Source organism: Hippichthys cyanospilos, chromosome 17 (genome assembly GCF_059441005.1).
Source record: "Hippichthys cyanospilos isolate Australia breed blue-spotted pipefish chromosome 17, RoL_Hcya_1.0, whole genome shotgun sequence".
Lineage (NCBI taxonomy): Eukaryota > Metazoa > Chordata > Actinopteri > Syngnathiformes > Syngnathidae > Hippichthys > Hippichthys cyanospilos.
Window position 1 is genome coordinate 3,602,829 of NC_142385.1, and position 21,247 is coordinate 3,624,075.

Below are 21,247 nucleotides of genomic sequence, written 5' to 3' on the forward strand. Positions count from 1 at the left end.
CACATGACAGTGACGCTACTTTGCAGTTTGTCACTTATGGTGGGGTCCCCATTTACTGCAAAAAAAAAAAAAAGATCTCTCTCTCTCTCTCTCTCTCTCTCTCTCTCTCTCTTTATATATATATATATATATATATATATATATATATATACAGTGGGCCCCCATGTTACGAACTTAATCCGTTCAGCGGCTTTGCTCGTAACTCTGCTCGTATGACGGGCAATCCAAACTTATGTTAATTAGTGAATGCGTGCAACGCGTGCAAAAATTAGTAACATAATTTACTGTACAGTTAAATAACATAAATATACAAAGGAAAAATGACATTTACCTTTGGGGCGTCGCGACTTGAGCTGGGTGGAGGCGGAGGGGAGCAGAAACGAACCCGCAGAATGTATTGATTTATTTTCTTAAACGAGAACTTTTCTCAAACGAGAACATATCACCATACACATAATACACTATATTATGGCCATACTCAAATTTACTTTCCCCTGAAGCTGCTTCATAATCCAAAAAGTCATTTACGAGCAACCGTGAGATTTGGATCGTTTCAGCGGGTGAGTTGCACTTCGTTAAAAACACAGTTTTACACGTTTTTGCCATGTTTACACAGTTCATGCATTGGTCACATGATTGTCTTAAAGCGGTACACGCACCGTCAAGGGGGTTGAGCTTGGCGCACGTGCCAGCCCATCGGTGTTGCTGGACCCATCACTAGTTTTAAGCATTGGTCCATCTGGCGGCGTTCCTCAGCTAAGGCTGTCTTGCCCCTCGTTTTGGCTTCATGCGTTTACTTTGTATTACCATCTGACATTCCTCATGCCTGGTTGTGCTCCTTTTGTTATTAAATAATCTTTTGTTATTAAATAATCTTCTATAAAATAATAATTTTTCCCATCAGTTCCGTTCAGTCTGTTTTTGGGTCCTTCTTTCATATTAACCTGTCTTTAAACTGAAGTGTATTTTGGGATGTTCAATTAGTTTTATTAATTTATTTAGTATTTAGCTAAAGTTTCATTGTAGTAGTTTTTGTTAGTAACTTCTAAATCAGATAACAGAGAACAAAGGCATCCTCTTGGGCAAACCCTGGCGGCTGGGGGTTGCTGGACCCCTGACCATCTGAATTCATATAACTGTTGAACCACTATTTGTTAGAGGTAGACTAAGACATGTATTTTGAGTAGTAAGTGAGGAGATAGAGGGGTCGTAAAGGAAGAGCAAAGGGCCATGTGTTATCTCACCATCTTGACCTCATGAGCGAGCCTGCTTTCACATCAGCAGTATGAAACAATAGAATACATCTTTTTCCAACCAAGATGCCTGAGTCCAAGAGGTCTTCATTCTCATCACCAACCAGCATTGCCTAGCGGCAGATTATGGAAACGCAGCTGGGCCATTACCATATACAGTACAAGCTTTCAAGAAATTCACCACCGAATTCAACAAATGTTTACCTTCCGCCTCTATGACGTCTGGAATCAAAGTGTCTTCTCCCAAATTTAAGACATCACAGATGTCTGAGAGCAGACATAATTAAAAACTTACGATAATTTTCACTGTCCGCATCCTTTTTCCATACCGACGTAATTTATATGTGCAAGTGTTCAACCCACTCAAGTGTCCCTTGAAGACACGTGAAAGACACATAAAATGCATATGTATCCTTAAAATTGGTCTTTAATAAATCTGTTATTTATTTTATCTGTTGTCTTTATCAACGAATTTGATTATTGACTCAATTGTGTCACGTGATCATCGTTCTCGCACTCCTTGGGTGAGAACACGTGCAAGCCTGTGTGCGTTTGGAAGGGTGGGGGCAGAGAGGCTGTAGAGTACGGGGCGCACTGTACAAAATGAGCGAGTGGGCTTCTGAGGAGACACAGATAGATGCGAGAGGCGCATGTAAAATCCACACTGTAATTAGATCAACCGCGGATATATCAACAGGGATAATTGGATTGTGAGGATTTGAGGAGGAGAAATCATTCGAATCCGGAATTGAATCGGGCGCCTTCGCTCCCCCGGTGTTGCCGCCGCTATGGGAATAGACCGGAGGCGGAGAGTGTCGCTGGCTCTCACCTTGAACTTTCTGGCCTTGTTCCTCGCTGTGTCGGCTCTCGGAACCAGCCACTGGTGCGCCGGCACCCGTAAGGTGGTCAAGCCCTTCTGCACCGGCCCGGTAACGACCAGGCAGTCCTTCTGCATCAGATTCAACAGCTCCAATTTGAACGACACGCGGCTGGTGCAGTACATCTGGGAGACCGGCGAGGACAAGTACGTGATGAGGAAGTTTCACACGGGTATCTGGTTCTCCTGCGAACAGAACATTAACATGACCGGTAAGTTCTCTTCAACTAACCGAGCCAAGTGTTGCTCCTGTTGCCCGATGCACAAACGCGGAAAGTTTAGCATTTTGGATTTGTGGTGAAAAGTCTTCAGGAGTGTCGGAGACTTAACGCAACCGAGACATCACAAATGTCAGCTGTTGTCTCTAACCGTCAGTGCAGAGGCCAGCAATATCACTAAGTGAACAGTGTGGCAAAATACTCTCTTTTCCATTCTCATACCATGCTGGCAGATAACTCAATGTTATTGTGCAATATTTATTTTGGGATTCCATGAGCCATCCAGACTCCTGCCCATTCAAATCAGTAACAGTATTGTACTAAAAATAAAATGTTTCATGTCTGAGGACTAAAATATAAGTTCACAGTAGAACTATTCCTGCATAAATGCTCTGAGACATGAATTCACTAACGGTCTGCCCTAACATTTCTTCAGGCGATTTTCCTATTGCACAGATGCTGAGACTCAATACAATTGTGAATTTCCCCTGCATATTCATGAATTATAAAAGACGAGCATTCTCACAATTACTACAATTTAGTGCATCAATATATGTACATTGTTAGATGTTGAAATGAAATTAATATGACTGTGCAGCATAAGAGTTTCCCCCCTATTTTTCTTGCAAGGAACCTGAGACATGAGAACTCAGAATCCTGTGTTAATGTCTGCAGAATTGTTCTTAATATACGTTTGTGTTAATGCTGACAGACAACTTTATCACAGACTTGAAAGTATTCGTTTTTACTTTATAAAGACGTAAACTGACCTGTGTCTGGCAAAACCTCTGTCCAACCCCTCTGAGTGACGCAGCGGTTTGATCAAACCTAGGTTACTAGGTTACTAGGTTACTAGGTTACCTAGTGGTAGATGCTGAGTGGGTAGGCGCTACAAACATTGTTATAAAGTTTAATCAAACAAGATTTACTGTGTAGATAATTTACAGAGGTCAATTTAACACATGTAATCATCTAAAATGTGCTAAAGTGCTACATTTTGAAAATAATTCAAAATTTTCCTTTTTTCCCCTGTTAATTTAAGTCATTTCTGTCTTTTTTTCAGTTTTTTTTATTGTCTTGGTCAGTTTCTGACGAATAAAGACCAATCAATGTTATTGTAGTGTTTACAGTTAACAAATCCCTTTCATCCAAATTAACAAATTTTACTCACAGTATAAGCAAGTGTAAAGATGTATTTTATCAAATTAACTTACAGCCGTCACTTTGTGTAGGTGTAGCAGGAATAACAAGGATTTCACTCTTCTTTCAAATGTAAACAGTGCCAAACAATAGTGTGCAGCCAATTAGTGGCTAAAATTAACTAAACAGTATACAGAAGAACATCATCAAATTTTCCTCATTTTCAACCCCCGCATTAGGGCGGTCAATATATATCTGCATAATTCAAAACAGAACAATTTTCTCTACATATCTGTATTTGAATAATATTGATTTGAGTGCAAAGTAAGTACTATCGTGTAATTTACAAGGGTTAAAATGCTCATATATACAGCATCCATTTTAAAGCGTTTGCACAGAACGTCAAAAAACACACTTTTGTCAAGCGCCGCCTTATTGCATCTTTGCTGTCAACAACAAGGCTGCGGGGATAATTTTATCTTTGGACTTTGACGCATTAAGAAAAGAAAAAGATTGCTTGACTTCAGCCCTTGGATGTGCGCTTTAAGAAGCCAGCATGGATGTCAGCAGGTGGGGGGGAGAAACAGCCAAGGGTAACCTTCCACACCCTGATGTCACATCAGTCGTCACTTGAATAAAGAACATCCCAAGTAAGATGATCAGCTAATCATCTCTAAAGGCTTCCGTTTCAAACAGATTGGACAGGTCGACTCCCCATGGAAGAGTAACCCGGATGTTTGAACAAATGACATCTGTGAGTGAAATGGAGGTGTTATTTGGCATGTCAGATAGTGATGATGATTTTTAAGGCTTTTCGACTAATTAATATTAAGCCATGTCAAAAATAAATAAAGACTTGAAACTGTCAAGTCATTTTATTGCGCACTGTGTCGTACTTGTCTCGTTTAAGCCCCACACCCCATAAATGCAACAGTATGTTGTTCGATATATAATAAAGAAATGTGTCAAAAAGTACAGTAATTTTGTCATCTTGATAACACACACCATGTGTTATGATTGGACAGCTTCATGTTTTTTTTCAAATTCACCCACATTTAAAAAAGGAGGGGTCGACATAAGAGAGACTTGTAGTCTGAGAAATATGGTCTAGATTAAAAATAACAAGACAAAAAATGGAGGAACTGTGAACTTGGAACCCATGATGAAGGGGGCGGTTTATCGTACAGTACTCTTTTAGTTATACCATTCATCACAGCATCTTTGTTGTGTTATCTGTTGCTATGCAGTTGCTATAGTCATGTGTTTGACACCTGTATTCATGAATTGCACATTCCCAAGTGCTCGCTTCTCTGTTTACATGCCAGTGCCTCCCACCGGAATTTCCATTGAAGAGTGACAAGATTGACAAAAGAGCGAGGAGGGAGGCGGTAGATTTTTTTTTTTTTTTGGTGGGGTGTAATGAGATAATTACTCCTCAATGTTGTCATTTCATAGAGACATCTGCTAAAGATGACGACACACATTGACGTGTGTCACAAACAAACCATTTGTGGGCCAAAAATATTATCATCATCACAAATGTCCACTTTATGCTTTATGTTTTGAGTGGGATGAAAATAAAGTTAGATATCAACACCACTTGACTTCACTGCTGTGTTGGTCTGTCCAAAGTCCCACCCCCACTCCCCTACCACCTTCAGATATAAACCAAAATATGTTGCTTACATATCATGTTGAATGCATTCAATGAAAACATTGAAAAACTGAGAAATACAATTTGTGCAACCATGCTCCAGGACAGCCTAAAATAACAGACATTCAGTTCAAACTGAAATCATGAAGAGATTAATATGGAGTAAACCTATTTAATTTGAAGTCCAGCTGTTAGACGCCTGCTTTCATACGTCAAAAAGATTTCAGCAAATGCTACATGCAACCGTCTCTTGCGATCTGAGCTTGCCTGTAGTTAATGATGGGCTGCTGACATGCAGAGCTCCTGCGCATGCGCCAAAGCTCACAAAGCAGTTGTATCAAATCACTGTGCCAAAGCGTGGCTTAGTCACGCGACTTTTGAAATCAGGAACACTTTATTGAGTGCTTAAGATCGACTGATTGGTTTGTTTTAATTCGAGTCACTTGACGGGCTCAAATGTACACTGGGATTGGTTTCCTTAATCAGTGGATTGTGTCAGTTCATTTTAGTTTTAGATTGATCACATTATGTTTTTAGCCATAAAGGTAACTACATAGATATTTATAGATAGATAAATTGATATATAGGTATGCAGATAAATGGATATAGAGAAAGATATTTATATTTATATATTACCAATAAACCATACTTGGCGGAATTCCATAATTTAATGTGTATTTACCCCATGTGAAATGACATTACACTCTATTTGTGGAGCACATTTTATGATTGTAGCGGCAACATTTAAATGTCCCAAACCACAATAATCGAAGATCTACTTTGGTTTCCATACAAGTACAGTACTGTATTACAAAAGAGGAATTTCAATAATCATTATTATTGCTTGTTATATTATTATTGTGTTGACCGCAAACCATGCAATTATCTGAAGTACTCAAACAGGAATGTGCATAGAAAATCAAATCCCAAATAATCTATGAACGCTTGGAATGCGTTGTTTATATAGTAGCTCCCTGATCCTCGATCTTCACAACCTGATGTGCATTTGAGGTGCTCCCAAATATGGTGACGTGAAATCAGCTTCCGGGTCACTTCATTGTTTTGAGGAGCAAGGAGCTAGAAACAATACAATTAAAATACGTACATGAGCTGAGCCCTGTGTCCAGGAGCTCAAAACGTCTCATTCTCTCTTCCTCCATGACTTCCAGTCTCTTTCTGTCAATTGGTTTGTCTGAATTGTAATGTGTTTCGGCTTTTGGGAAATGTGTGTCCTGAAATGTAAAATTATTTCAGTTTTTCATCATTTGTTTTCTGAAATGTAAAAGTGTTGTGTTTTGGTGCGTCGTTTTTTTCATTTGTTACATCTTTTATTAAAGTTTTTCACAGTTAGTTCATTTGTTTTGCACTTCAGTGCCACTGTAATCCTGCCTTTAACCATCCATCCATTTTCTATTGCCGCTTATCCTCATTAGTGTCACTGGCTTGCTGGTGCCTAGCCTGGCTGTCTTAAAGCTGTAGGCGGAGGACAGCCTGAAATGGTTGCCAAACCAGTCGCAGGGCACAGGGGGACAAACAGCCATTCACGCACCCAATCACATTTAAAGACACTGTAGTATGTCCAATACACCTGTCACGCATGTTTTTGTAATGTTGAAGGAAACCGGAGTGCCCAGAGAGAACCCACGCGAAACATGCAAGTTCTAGCTTTAACTAAAGCTGATGAAATCACTTCATCGATCGAATCAGATTGTCTATGATAAATTTGCAGACTCAGAATCCTTAGAGTCAATGTCAATAAGTGATATTAAAGTTTCATAACCATTTATTGTATTTATTTTGCAGGTGAAAACTGCAGAAATTTCATCTATATTGCCCCTGCAAATGAAAGAGGTAAGTTGATCATTAATATTAAAGTTCATATTTCATATATCACCTATCATTCTTTTTTTTAAGATGATACAGTATACATAGAAACGATCACTATCAACGATACCATAAGTATGTGTGTGTGTGGTTTTTTTTTTTAAATATGCCTCTACATTTGTGGTATTGAAGCAATTCGATTTTCAAGTAAAGTGATAGAAATTAAATGTGTTTGTCATCTGATACAGAAGCAAAATAATTGATGGATCAATTATGAAATTTTAAAAACCCACAATAAATTTTAATAAGGTGTAAATGAATGTGTCCGACAATTTTTTTTTTTTTTAATGGAATTTTATGTCTAGTAATCGCTATTTATATCACGACTCAGATGGAGGCCATCGTGTTTGTTTTAGCTATGGAAAGTAAATAATTCAAATCACGTTTTGGATGTCAGTTTGTGTCTTGTGTGCAACTGTGTGAGATTTTGGTTTGTGTGCCAATTGCAAATAAAAATTGGGAAAAAAAGAGGAAATAGAAGGTTTGTATGACAATCATAAATAAAAGGAGAAGGAAGAGGAAAGGAGTTGGGCGGTTTGGGAGGTGTGATGACTAGTTATTCTACGCATTTGAGTTCACCCACAAAACACAAAAGAAAATGCCAGCAAAGACATCGCAATACAACAACAACAACCTTACCTTTGAAAGAACAGCCAAAAAGAGCAGCTGTGGCTCCCTTGTACCGCGGATAACCCCCAGATTGCAATACTGTTGCCTGTTGTTAATCCTCATGTGCCTGGATCACTGGCATTCATTCTTCTTTAACCGGTACGAGTTGTGCTTGTGTTTAGAAAAAGTGTTGGCTTTTGACCATAGAGTCCGTATTGTGCTGCGCTTGCGTCGGTCATCACGTCTTTGGTGCCGATGGACTTTCCTCCTGTGGCGGTGGCCTCCTTGTTTATGTCCGTGGAAGCCCGGGGAACCCAATGTGGACATATTTGCCCGGGTTTTGTAGATTCCACACTATTGTGCACTGAAACCAATGGCGAATAGTATTTGTATTGTATTGCTTGGCGTATGCTTCCAAAGTATGGTCTTTTTGAGACACCGTTGTGCGCGTGTGTCATTTACCTTTCTTAATTATACACAAACATCTTTAAAATAATCATTAACTTCAGCCTGAAATTTTAGCTTATTTTACCAATTAAAAGGTTCAAATAAGCGCTTTGCATCACTTGCTGGGCCTGCCATGGCCATGGTGGGGGCTTTCGGAGGAGCGGGCAGGCTGAGGGCCAACTCCACATCCCAAGACATTTTGAAATAACATAACATAACATAGTTATTTCCCACTGATTGCCTGCTCTGTTGAGCATGTCCTGAGATGCTCTTACAGCCCCGATTATAAAATGACATATGTTGCCTGTATCATAACTGCATGTCTGATGTATGTAAAAATAAATAAGTAAATACAGTAAATAAAAGCCACATCAAATCACAAAAAAAAAAAAAAATTCATAAGCATGTCATCAGTTATTGAAGGCTTGCTCGTTGCTTGTGTATCAACACGGCTCTTGGTGTCTGACAGGTGCCAAGGTCAGGTGATTGAACAAATTATCTTTTTGTCTTCCCATACCAGCCACACAGTGTGACGCCTCAAGTGATTTGATCCACGAAATACTTCTGAACTTTAAAAAAAAAAAAGGGAAAAAAAAAAGAATGAAGGCTATACTGTCTCTAGACGCTGATATCACAGGGCACACAAAGAGAAACAACCATCCACACACACACACACATTGCAATCTTACCTAAGGAAAATTTAGAGTGTCCAATATCGCTTTCATGCATGTTTTGGGCAGTGTTGGGTAAGTTACTTCAAAACTGTAATGCATTATTTATTACTTATTACTGTCATTTCAGAGTAATCAGTTACATTACAACATGACTGTATTTGAAATGTAATGCATTACACTACTATTGCATAACCTTTATATTACTCTCACCAACATAACTGGAAATTCGGATTTGCCATTCTAAATGTAGCTCATTACGGTCGTTACACATCCAGTGGAAGATTGACTTGAGCCTACTTTTTCTTGTCTTTAATTCAGGCAAACTGAAAGTAATGGGTGTACGTCCAACTTGAGTACCGTATTTTCCGCACTGTAAGGCGCACCCTCAATTAATGACATATTTTGAAACTTTTTCAATCACAATATAGTAATACTCAAATTAATAACAATAATAACTCTAAACTCTCAATAGCATAATAACTCAATGCCATTTTGACCAACCTTGTTCAACTGTAAACACACAAAAGAAATAGGTAAAGCTTGCTTTATCAGTTTATTCCCCATCTACCAATCCCAATCTCAATATTGATCCATATATAAGGCGCACCTGATTATAAGGCGCACCATCAGCTTTTTAAAAAAATGAAGGCTTTTAGGTGAGCCTTATAGTGCGGAAAATACGGTACGTATTGTCCGTATTCCACCTGTCTGCTGCTACTGCACTCATCTCTGCTTTAGTAGATACTAATAACAGAAAGTAAACGTTTATCCCCGGACTTGTGCTGCTCAGATCTCGCTGTGTTTATGATGAATTTGGGGAAAAAAATCCCCACTTTCAGGTTACAAATGCATTGTAATGCATTGTGTTGCGTTCATCTTTATCAAGTAAAATATAACTTTTTTTGTGTGTGTAATGCATTACACTCCTGTGTTACAGCAAAAATTAATCCATTACAGTAATAACATTACTTAGGTAATTCATTACTCCCAACACTGAAGCTCATTGACCTTTTATCACAAATCTTTGCTTCAGAGTAGTACATGAAACACAAGTTAATGAAGTCCCCCCCACTGTGTTTTTACTCCAAATTAATGCAACACAGTGGACTGTTACTACTTAAGACTGATTTACCTGCTGCTAGGTAGGACGCACAAATCCATCTCCATTGATTTGTTCTTATTCGCTTTATCGGCTCCCTCAGCTGTGCTGTGGCTAAATCCTTTCGGTTAGTCACCCCTGAGTGTTCATACTGATAATACCTTTCAATCTGTGTGGAGAAAGTGGTGATAATACTGTACCAAGGTTGAGATTGTAAAGATTTTGGTGAGGATAGAAATCAAAACTGATCTTGTGTTGTTTCAGAAATAAATAATACATAATCTCGGTGACCTTAACATATACAAATTTGGGGAAGAAAATGTAAAAAAAAACAAAAAACTGTCCAACTTAATATGTTAATATAAAAAACATGGGCTCATTAAGGGATCCCCTCTGCAATTTGTGCAGCAGGCAGTAAACATACTGCCAGTCTAAATATTCTAGGAAAGAAAATGTAAAAACACAGCAGATGGCTGCACATGGCTTTCCAGGGAACACTTCAACGCACTCTGCCTATTCTTCGGCCAGCAATCTGCGTCAACGAGACAACATAAATTGTGAGGCACACTCATGTCAGCTGGCTTTGGTTGATTGCAAAACTGCCTATTTTCCACCATCATCAATAGAGAGACATACTAATCAAGAGCCATAATTAATCTGAACAGGAATATGTTCATTATCCTAGTTGTCAGTGAATCAGCATTATTTGTGCTATAGAATCATAGATACTGTTGAGCATGGGTTATCTCATGTTAGTGACCATAAAATCAAACTAGTTTGACATAGTTTATCTTTTCTGACATGTATACAATTTTTTAAAAAGTGAAACCATTTTGCTGACATTTTTTAACGTCCTTAGCCTTGAACAGTCATATGTCAAATATTGGCATACCTTTGGAATGAATGGAAAGGCTGTTAATCTGTTCTTGCCTCTTTTTTGGGGAGGGCAATAATTAGTTTTAATAAGGAAGACTGTATGCTACAACCATAATACGATACTTTACAAAACATTCCTAATAATAATGAATTTGTACATAAGGAATAACTTAAGTCTTTGACGCATCATAATTAATTATAGGGTTCACAATAAGATAGGCATTTTGTTATTTGCAAGACTACAGGCACACTTTACACAGATACCATTTTGGGAGGTGTGTCACCTCAGTACAATTGCCTCTCTACCTCAAAGATCTCTGGTGACCACTGAGTATCAGGGGCGGTATAATATAATCATACAGAGACAAAAGAAGAAGATTAATGCAACTACTCTAAGTGACTCAGTAAACTGCAGTAGTAGTAGTCGTTTTTAGAGTATACAAATAATACAGTACATGATCTGTATCTCAAGGTACCACTGTATCCAATGGTTTTACTCGTTTTTATGCCTTGATGCTTTCTCCTACAGTATATGTGCAGGACGTCTCTCTGTGGGTTGTATATCCTTTCACAGACTGTGAAGGTTAATCATATGGGTGACAGGGTCACTCATCCACCGTTAGCGGCTCATTCCTCCCCACCCCTTCTTTGCATGTCCTCTTCATTTGCCCTTGCTTACCGATCCCATTTTTTTTCTTCACTTTCCCTTCCCCTGTTTCCCATTTGACTGCCTACACCACCTCCATAAGTCACTCACCCATATCTTCATACGGTCCAGTGACTTGAATATGGTTTCCCCCTTTATCCTCTTTGCTATTCTTGTGCTGTCCCCAATGTCCATAGGAGTGCTGTGGCTGTGCATCGTTACAGAGTGCCTGTATATCATGCTCTTGGCCACTGGGGGCATCCTCATGTTGATAGAAGTGTGTCGGTTTGGCAACATCATCGATGGCCTGAAGCTCAACGCGTTTGCTGCCATATTCACCGTGCTTTCAGGTGAGTCAAATTCAGTCCTGAGCAGTGATCATTGATGAAAGTGAAATTTTGAGGGAGTCGTATTATTGAGGCCAGTTAAAGCCATCTGAGATGTTCTCCCTTTTTGGATGTCGAGCTCCCTTCCCTTGATGAAGGAATTAACCATGACCTTCTCTTAAATCCACTATGAGAAAATGATGCGGGCCACCAGGCTCAGCGCAGTCAAAGATACTCTGCTTAACCGCCACGACTTTCTGTGCCTGATTGGCTTCCCTGCTTTTTAAGAGCCATCGAGCTGAATAATTGAGCTCCTTCTCACCCTTCAAACCACATTGAATAACTGTAATTGAATGTATGTACTTTGTGTCTATTTCATTAGAGCCACCCTACAGTGTACTCAAGGTTGAAAGTTCGACTTAATTCTATTGGGCTTTAATTCAATAAATTGTTTGGAAGGAGGAATACTCAGGATAATGTATGTACAGTGTGACCTCATGCTGCAAACCAAAAATAACATGGTCAATGTACACCTATTAGCAATATTTAATATATATTGAGTGTGGGAGCAAATATGGGTATATATAGTGTGTGGGAGCAAATATGGGATACAGTAGTACCCCATCAGCGAACTTAGTCTCTTATTATAAGCGTTACATTACAATATGTATTGAAGTTAATAAGAATCCTCGTTGAGAACAACATGCCTTTAAACTAAATAATAGTTTTTTGAAAAAACAAGAAATATTATTTTCAAACTTATGTTGAACTAAATGTAAAGTGTATGCTGTTTTATGTTAATTGTGTGTCCATTCTGTGGGTGTAACTAAAATACACCAGCAGTTTAAACATATTCTTTGGTCTGTGGTCATTTATTTAGTTTATATTTTTAGTACAACTTAAATAGTCAAACTCCGCATTAGTCAATATTTCTTCTTTACTGCAATCACTCCAGAAGTGCTACACAAGGCATTGATGTTCATTTACAGTATTATTTTTGTTATTTTAAAGTTGGCATTGTGGCACCTTGTATACAATGAACAACCGTCCGTCATGGTGGCCAGCTGCTCTTTTGACATGACTGGCTTTCATACAAATAGCTGCTGGACTTGCAGGGTGGTGGCCATGGTTTTATAGATATTGACAGGGCAGAACACTCCCTCAAATGACAAATTTATATTCCGTAGTCTGTTTGTGTGTTATCTTTGACGCACACGTTTTGCATTCATCCCTTATACATCACCCTTGTAGTTTTATAGCTAGATGTATTTATATTTATAAAAAAGCCTGAATGTTGCACTGGGTGGCACATTCATTATCTTTAAGAAACATAAGACAATTTACTTTGTGCCTATTTCACACAAATGATCTCGCTGCTGGAGGCATCAGCACACACACATATCCACACACACACGCACACACATGACATGCATAATCTTGCCTAATAGACTTCTGTGAAAGTCCTTTAGAAAAGTACTCTTTCGCCAGCACCCAGGTGTTTATGATATATTGGAATCAATTACATACACTCAAAAATACTTTAAATATTCACACCCCAAAAAATAAAAGCATATTTTTTTTATCCATTATGCAATTGTGATTGGCTTTCTGTTGCAACACTTTCCCTTATCAAAACAACTGGCCAGGAGAGGCCCTTCGTATTGACTGCTTTCAGCTATTTTTTTGTTTTTTTCTCATTGTCACTTTGTTTCAGTCTGATTTACCTGCAGGGGATGGTTGAACTTCTGCAAACTGATTTGTTTTGAATAATACACGCCAAAAAATGAGCTGAACCACTTCATAGGCTTCAGGCCCTAAATTTACATTTCTATTCATCCTCTATTGGGGGTCGCAGTGGATCATGCTGTTTTTCTTTCTTTCCATACTACTGTACTATATAGCCGCTGGCCACTGACACATACGCAATGTTTGTCAGCAATGGGCACTTCGCCAGGACTGGCGGACTGTCTGACAGATGCCCGTTTTGCCGATGGACTGACGAACGATCTGAATATTAAAAAAAATTGTGAATTAAAAATGTCAGAATTGCAATTTTTCATCCGTCATTGTAATTGTTGGGATTATGACATTATGTCAGATGTCCGATGGAAGTTGGAAGTGTCCCACCATGCCCCTTTTGACTTGCTGAAATTTAAATCAACTGACAACATATTGCATTTTTCCAGTACAAATCAGAATCGGTCTATAGACAGTGTGACTATAGTCACTACAGCACCACCAAGCAGTGGTGACACAAGTTTAGTTCAGTTCAGTTCAGTTAGGTGAATAAACTGATTTACTTCCCTTCTGTCATTGACAGCTATAACACAGCTGATTTATTTGTTGTTGCTCCCTTTCTTAGTCCTGGTTTCATAAACCAAAACCCATCCTTGTACACAATCTCCCCAACTAAAAATTAAAAGTAATGTTTAGAACTAAGTGTTAAGAGATTTTTTGGGTGTTATTTTGTTTTTACATATGTTTTACATAAAGAAATTGCTTGCTGATAAGAGCATTCTGGGATGTGTTTCCCCTGCAAGGTGGTCACTCTTTTCAAGTAACCAATGGGTAAAGAACAAATCTGTGTTCGTTCTCTGATTGGGTCATGGCCAAGAAATGTAAAATATATGTTTTTTTTCACTCCCTAATTAAAGCCTTTTCTTTCTTTCTTTTTTTTTTTTAGCAATTTCAACCTCAGTCATGCTTTTTTTTTTACTTGTAGTGTATATGAGATGAAATTTAGACATATCCAGATAAATTTGAATGAAAAGTTTAGAAAACATTCATCTGAAAAAGTTAGCCAAGCAGTTATAAATGAGAAACAATATCCAGCATTTCAGTATAATTTAAATCATGATCATGCCATTCTACAACTACAAATCTCTTATTTATTTCCACTTAATATTTTTCTAGCTAGGTAAAATGACATCTGCTTGCATCAACAGAATCAACTGTTCAAAACACCTCTAGGCATCCAAAGTTTTCCTGTACTTGTTTTATTCAAAAGGCAATTATCTCCTGGAATAACTGTCTTGTCATTCTTCATGCGTCACAAAAAAACAAAGCATCATGTCAGTGGCAGCAAATGAACATCCATCCATCCATCCATCCATCCATCCATCCATCCATCATTCATCCATCCATCCATCCATCCATCCATCCATCCATCCATCCATCCATCCATCCATCCGTTCTTCTTCTGACCAAACCAGTCCAAAGTGAAAGCCTTAGGTGAGTTGATGCCATTCATTTATTTGAATTGCAGCTTTAACTTTAAAATCATTCCGTGTATTTTGTGTCATTAACAATTGGAACAAGGAGCATGTACCCACGCCAGTAGTTTTTATACCTTAAAATTTTTAAATCCAGCCTCCTTTTGATGGTGCAACTCCCCCACTTATTAGCAAATCTGCATGTAAAATGTTTCGACATGGGAGGCTAAACTATTAAATAAATGGTTTGAATTAATTGGAGATGGTTATGGTGGTTCAAGAGGAACCACAGCACGCAAGATTACTTTTGCACCAGGTGTCAGTCATCCATGGTTATAATAAGCGTGGATGAATAGAGGTATGAGAGAATGCAAGGACAATACTGAGAGCTGCTGTTATTGCTTGGCGATGCACTTGCGATATGGCTGACAAATTTTATTATCCTATAAAAACAGCACTTTCTTTGAGGTTTAACTGTCGGTACTGTGAGTGTAGAGAAGGAACATAAATGTTACACTACATTAGAAAAAAAAGGACACCTGGTCACATTTGAAAAGACAGAACTGATGTTGCACTCGAAAGATGGTCTGGCTCATAATCTCTCTTTGATCAGTTTTTTTTTCAGGGGTGTCAGGGGTTTCCATTTCTTCCACATAAAACTCATCCTACTAGGTTCTTAGTGGTCACACTGCACTAGGGTAATTAAAATATGCGGCAAGCATATACAGGGTAATTGAAATTTTAACATACCGATTTTTGCATGTTATAACATTTTTTTTTTTTCTGTATGTTCCATAACTGATGGAAATTAAAACTATGTTCTTGTTTTTCTGCTGTAGTGTCTGACGCTAGAGCAGTGATGTCAAACGTACGGCCCGCAGGCCGCATCAGGCCTGCGAGGAGGTTTAATCCGTAAAATGATTTCATGAAGTACACCCTTTCACTTTCGCTGGAACAATGCATTTACCAAACAATTCATATGTGGGGACCATCACCTTGATGTACTGTTGGAGAACTTTCATTTGCTTCCTTCTATTTGCCCTGGGAACCTTACAAATGCACATCTGGGCTGTGTTACTCATGTGAGTAGATTTGTCCAACTGCAGAGAGAAACACTTGCTATCTCTATTGTCGTGTGACAATTGCTAGGTTACATTTCTGGCGGCGGGCCGTTAACAAGGTTGACGGTTTACTGTGTTGTTAAAAAGTTAAGCAATAAAATAATAGTTTTTTATTTTGTTTTGTTTTGTTTGTTTTTTAACAAAGGGGAATTTAAATGGAGCAGAATAGGATTGGCTGCTTGCAGAGTTGACTCAACAAGCCTGAATGGAGGATAAGATAGGGGACTTTGTCTTAACCTCTTTGGACCCAAGCAGCATGCTGGAGGACATGGTACATTTGCGTGCCTAAACCAATAAATATGAATAATTTTGATGATGTCACTCACTCCTAGGAGATGATTGGACAACCCTTTACCAATCAAATTCAAGTTAGCATGCTTAGCATGCACTCCATGCCCTTTTTGGATCTTACAAGCTGGCTCTCAGAATGTGGCTTCAATAAAGGCAACATGCACATGCCAGTCAAACAAACTTGCTTTCTGTATAATTGTGAATGTTACAGGTGAAAACATTTAGTTGCTATGATAATATATTCCATTATTTTAGACATTTTTTTCAAAGTCTAGTTTACCTCACAGTGGACATGGCTGCCCAATAAAGTCAATAAAGTGACATAATTGATGACTCAAGACTGCCGTTCTTTTTTTTTTTTTGATTGACGTTCGTCATTTTCCGACTGAGTATTTTTCATGTAGTACGATATCATGCGGTCAGCCAAAACTACCTTGGCAAATGGCTGGTGGACCGCAGTGAACACATTGAGCATGTACATGCAAGAAGTACTTACTAGACCGGAGATGCTCACCATTTTTCAGCATGTGAGCTACTTATAAAATGACCAAGTCTACCCACAAAAAAAAAAGCAAAACATATATTTATTCATAAATATGTTGTGGACTCTTTATATCTACAATGTATGTTGATGTACATGCGTAACTGCATGAGCCAATATTGCACAACACAACACAATTAAATATGTACATTTTTGTCATTACCAGAGTTTACTCTGATGACTGCTGTCCGGACAACTGGGATTTTAGTTCCATCACCTTTCTCTTTCTCAGCTCGCTTTTCGGCGGGAAGACGGTGTCGTATTTTCCATGAACAGTCTGAAAATGCCGCTCCGCATTTCCCTCCTTTGGTATTGCGATGGTAGACTGGCAGATCAGGCAAACGCACTTCGAAAATGTCATTGTGAAAAAAAAAACTCCTCCTACCATACCGTATGAAAGTGATACGTTTTTGTCTTCTTACTTGGTCCAGCTCCCCCACTCATTTTTATACCCTTTCTGAGCTTTTAGAGAAAAAAGCGGGGGCTAAAAACTGGAGTTAACTCGCTAACTAGCTTGTTAGTTTTACTACACTTCGCACCGTTGTTTTCGCATGTGCAGGAACCCAAGTGTCAGAAAAATTCAGATGTCATCTGACTGGCTACCCTTTATATCAATCAAGTGACGGGATGGATGATAGGCTGGCATCTATTTTTTTAATGTCATGCTATCTACCAATACTACCTTTGCGATCGACGTATTGAGTATCCTGCGTCTCTTGTGAAAATAAGCACCTATAGATAATGGATGGATATACGTATACATCTTTTGTGGTTGTTAGAAACTTTTTTTTTTTTTTTTAACAATTTGTTATGCGCAGGACTGCCGGGTCTTGATGCCCCATAAATATCGCCTGCGACCCAACCTTGGATAGGCGGATGGATGGATGGGTGATATTATTTACATATTGCAATTTACATTTCTTTATTAATTTGAGGTTTTTTTTCTCTTGATAGCACTAAGATAGACTGACAGATAGACTGACAGACAGAGATATGCAAGAGGTGTATGAAATGTTTTAAGCATCTGAAGAAAACGAGAAGGGATAAAAGATTATTGAATATACATTTTTCAACATCGTCCCCATCAAGGGCTGAACAATGACATTGAAAAGCTTTCATTCCAGTGTAGAACGCTGTTGTTTGGGACATGCATCAATGCTTCTTACGCACGATGCTTTAAACCAGGGGTGTCCAAACTTTTTGCAAAGGGGGCCAGATTTGGTGTGTTAAAAAAGTAGGGGGCCAACCTTGGCGGGCGTTCTTTACATATAACAGCAATTAATTTAAATACATTTCAGCGAGCCGTTCTGTGTTTCACATTTGCTTTTTTATTTTCATTTCAGCTATCTTAAGCATGTGTTTTGGTTAATTTGAAACGTGCATATCAAAATTGAATTGACATTAAATATTGAAATTGAATATTCATTTAACTTCACCTTTTTAACACTAATTTACTTATTTGTAACAGTTGAACAGAAGTAATTGTACTCTTGGATGCAAATTACATTTGAAACATAAAAAAAACTATCTCACCATAGCAGTTTAATATTTAGAAAAATTGTAAACACAATAACAGAGAAATGAACAAGTAATAGTCATATCAACAAGTGCAGAGCTCATTTACAATATGACATTATTAACTATAAATGATGACTGTATTTTTAAATGGTTATTATTCTGGAGTGAAAACTTAAAAAAACAAAAACGTTTTCAGACTGATCTTAAATGAAAAATGAGTCGTCCGCATGAGTGTGATGGGTAAAACTGAGATTTGGAGTGCAGGACAAAGGCAAGGTGTGGCTCTATGTCAGGAGTATGGATGCGCAAGATGTCTTGTAAGTGAGCGTCCGATAGCCGTGTCCTCACATGGCTCTTATTTAAGTTCATAACCGAGAATGTCTTCTCACACAAATACGTCGACCCGAACAAGCTTAGCATTTTCTTACCAAATGCTCGAATCTCTCGGACTTGTCCTTATCGGTAAAAGTTGTAAAATATTGCTGCTGTGAGATTAAACTAGCTTCAAGAGTTTCAGTTTCTCGCTGTGTTCATTACCTGTGATCTCTATAGATAGATAGATAGATAGATAGATAGATAGATAGATAGATAGATAGATAGATAGATAGATAGATAGATAGATAGATAGATAGATAGATAGATAGATAGATAGATAGATAGATAGATAGATAGATAGATAGATAGATAGATAGATAGATAGATAGATAGATAGATAGATAGATAGATAGATAGATAGATAGATAGATAGATAGATAGATAGATAGATAGATAGATAGATAGATAGATAGATAGATAGATAGATAGATAGATAGATAGATAGATAGATAGATAGATAGATAGATAGATAGATAGATAGATAGATAGATAGATAGATAGATAGATAGATAGATAGATAGATAGATAGATAGATAGATAGATAGATAGATAGATAGATAGATAGATAGATAGATAGATAGATAGATAGATAGATAGATAGATAGATAGATAGATAGATAGATAGATAGATAGATAGATAGATAGATAGATAGATAGATAGATAGATAGATAGATAGATAGATAGATAGATAGACAGACAGACAGACAAGATTATGAGTTAGTCTTTTTTATCAGACTCCATGAACCTCACTGCAAGTCACTGATGTGTCTTGTTTTTTTGTGCATATCAGACACAACCAACATCTGCCTGATAAATTCGAGACAAATGTAAAACTTAATGCACACATTCAGCGTTAGTCATTTAACATGGTTGTTTATTGTGATTTTTTTTACTGCTTTTTTTTTTGCTGTGTTACACCTTACAAAGGTGATTCCTCATAAACTGCAACTGATAGTGTAGTAATAGAATAATGTGAAAATAATGATCTACTCAGTTTTACAATGTTCTAAACGTTATATATAAATGAAATATTTACAAATATCAATGATGTTAATTTTGTTGACTCACAACCTCAAACTCTGTTGTTGCGGTTGGTTGACAGAATAACCGGCTGACTCCACTGCTTTATGTGATGTGATACCGACATCAAGTGGTGACGCTGGCGAAGTGCGTCATGTCTTTACTTTTTTTTGACAGGCCTTTTGGGGATGGTGGCTCACATGATGTTCACGACAGCCTTCCAGCTGACAGTCAGTCTGGGCCCAGAAGACTGGAAACCGCAGACATGGGACTACAGTTGGTCATACATGTGTGTCAACAAGTTTCCATACTTCTTACACCGCATGACCTGCATTGTGTGATTTCTATTCATTTGTTTCATTGAATCTTATGCTCTGTTTTAGATTAGCGTGGAGTTCATTCACAGCATGCATGGCGTCCTCAGTCACCACTATCAACCGCTATACCAAAACCATTCTGGAGTTCAAGCACAAGCGGAGGAACATTGAGAAAAACTTAAAGATCAAGCAAAAGCTGTTGGAGTTGGACGCTCCTGAGCAGGTGTGGGACATGTACATTAGTTCAATGCCAAGTACTGCAGAGGAGCTGCTGGACCTGTCGTCCAATGGCCGCAAACTCTCCAACACCTCCATCTTCTTGGACCTCAACGACCTACCCGACCAGCAAGCGGAGGAGTACTGCTAGGAGTGCTTTATCATTTCAACATCATTGCGATGTGTGGTTTTATTTTATTTATTTGGGATTATTTTGGCCCTAAAACAAGTACAACAAAGCCTAAACCTTCATCCAAAAATCAGTAAACATGTAACTTCCCTAATGACAACAGCAATACAATGTATGGTACTATTTTTGTTCCATTCTGTCACACAATTATAACAAAACAAACTAATAGGACATACTTACAGTAGTATAGAAGTGCCAGTGTGGAGTAAACGTTTTTTTCTGTCAAACTTGTTTGAACAAACTTGCAAATACATTCAAAGGTAAGTACTAGTACATAGCATTCTTATATATATATATATATATATATATATATATATATATATATATATATATATATATATATATATATATATATATATATATAGGTATTTTTCAGAGCAACTTATTGTAAATGAAATGCCAAGACAAACTCTACTAGCAAGTCATGAAAGTCTTTCTGTGGAAAAAAAGAAGAATGGATTTTGTACTGAAATAAGTTCGGGACAGCCATTTTGGGTGGGTTAATCTGTTTTTGTCATTTTATTTCATTCATATTCATTTTCAGAGCATTTAAACATCAATAAACCCAGCAATTTAAACTTACCATTCTACGTACAGAAGCACGCGTACATATTACTGGGCTACACATGCTATTTTCCGGAGCATTTAAACGTCAAGAAACCCACATCAGCAATTAAAAGTTATCATTATACACGATTCTGCCAAAACGTAAATAATAATTTAAAATTATTTGTCCGTAAAG

General features: G+C 37.9%; 2 protein-coding genes across 8 annotated transcripts in view; one reads left to right on the forward strand and one right to left on the reverse strand.

The window, feature by feature from the left end:
- The window catches only part of hs3st3l (heparan sulfate (glucosamine) 3-O-sulfotransferase 3-like), a 70,821-nt gene that overhangs the window by 20,684 nt on the left and 28,890 nt on the right, over positions 1–21,247 (reverse strand). For 6 of the 7 annotated variants that reach the window (XR_015868326.1, XR_015868323.1, XR_015868321.1 and 3 more), the window contains 2 exons: positions 7,666–7,999; positions 2,083–2,316 (listed from right to left, as the gene is read on the reverse strand). The gene's annotated coding sequence lies outside the window, so the exon portion shown is untranslated. The remainder of the gene's footprint in view (positions 1–2,082; positions 2,317–7,665; positions 8,000–21,247) is intronic. The other variant, XR_015868327.1, reaches the window with a different exon arrangement.
- On the forward strand, positions 1,865–20,705 carry gsg1l2b (gsg1-like 2b). Its single transcript, XM_088438501.1, has 5 exons — positions 1,865–2,342; positions 6,946–6,993; positions 11,575–11,727; positions 19,960–20,071; positions 20,166–20,705. Exons 1-5 carry the CDS (start codon positions 2,042–2,044, stop codon positions 20,464–20,466), a joined length of 915 nt encoding a protein of 304 aa, XP_088294627.1. The 5' UTR covers positions 1,865–2,041; the 3' UTR covers positions 20,467–20,705.

Excerpts from the sequence above, each read along its gene's own strand:
- gsg1l2b (XM_088438501.1), top strand. The coding sequence starts at position 2,042 with ATGGGAATAGACCGGAGGCGGAGAGTGTCGCTGGCTCTCACCTTGAAC. Across the intron at positions 11,728-19,959 it reads CATATTCACCGTGCTTTCAG|GCCTTTTGGGGATGGTGGCT; the intron begins GTGAGTCAAATT and ends TTTTTTTGACAG. Across the intron at positions 20,072-20,165 it reads GACTACAGTTGGTCATACAT|ATTAGCGTGGAGTTCATTCA; the intron begins GTGTGTCAACAA and ends GCTCTGTTTTAG.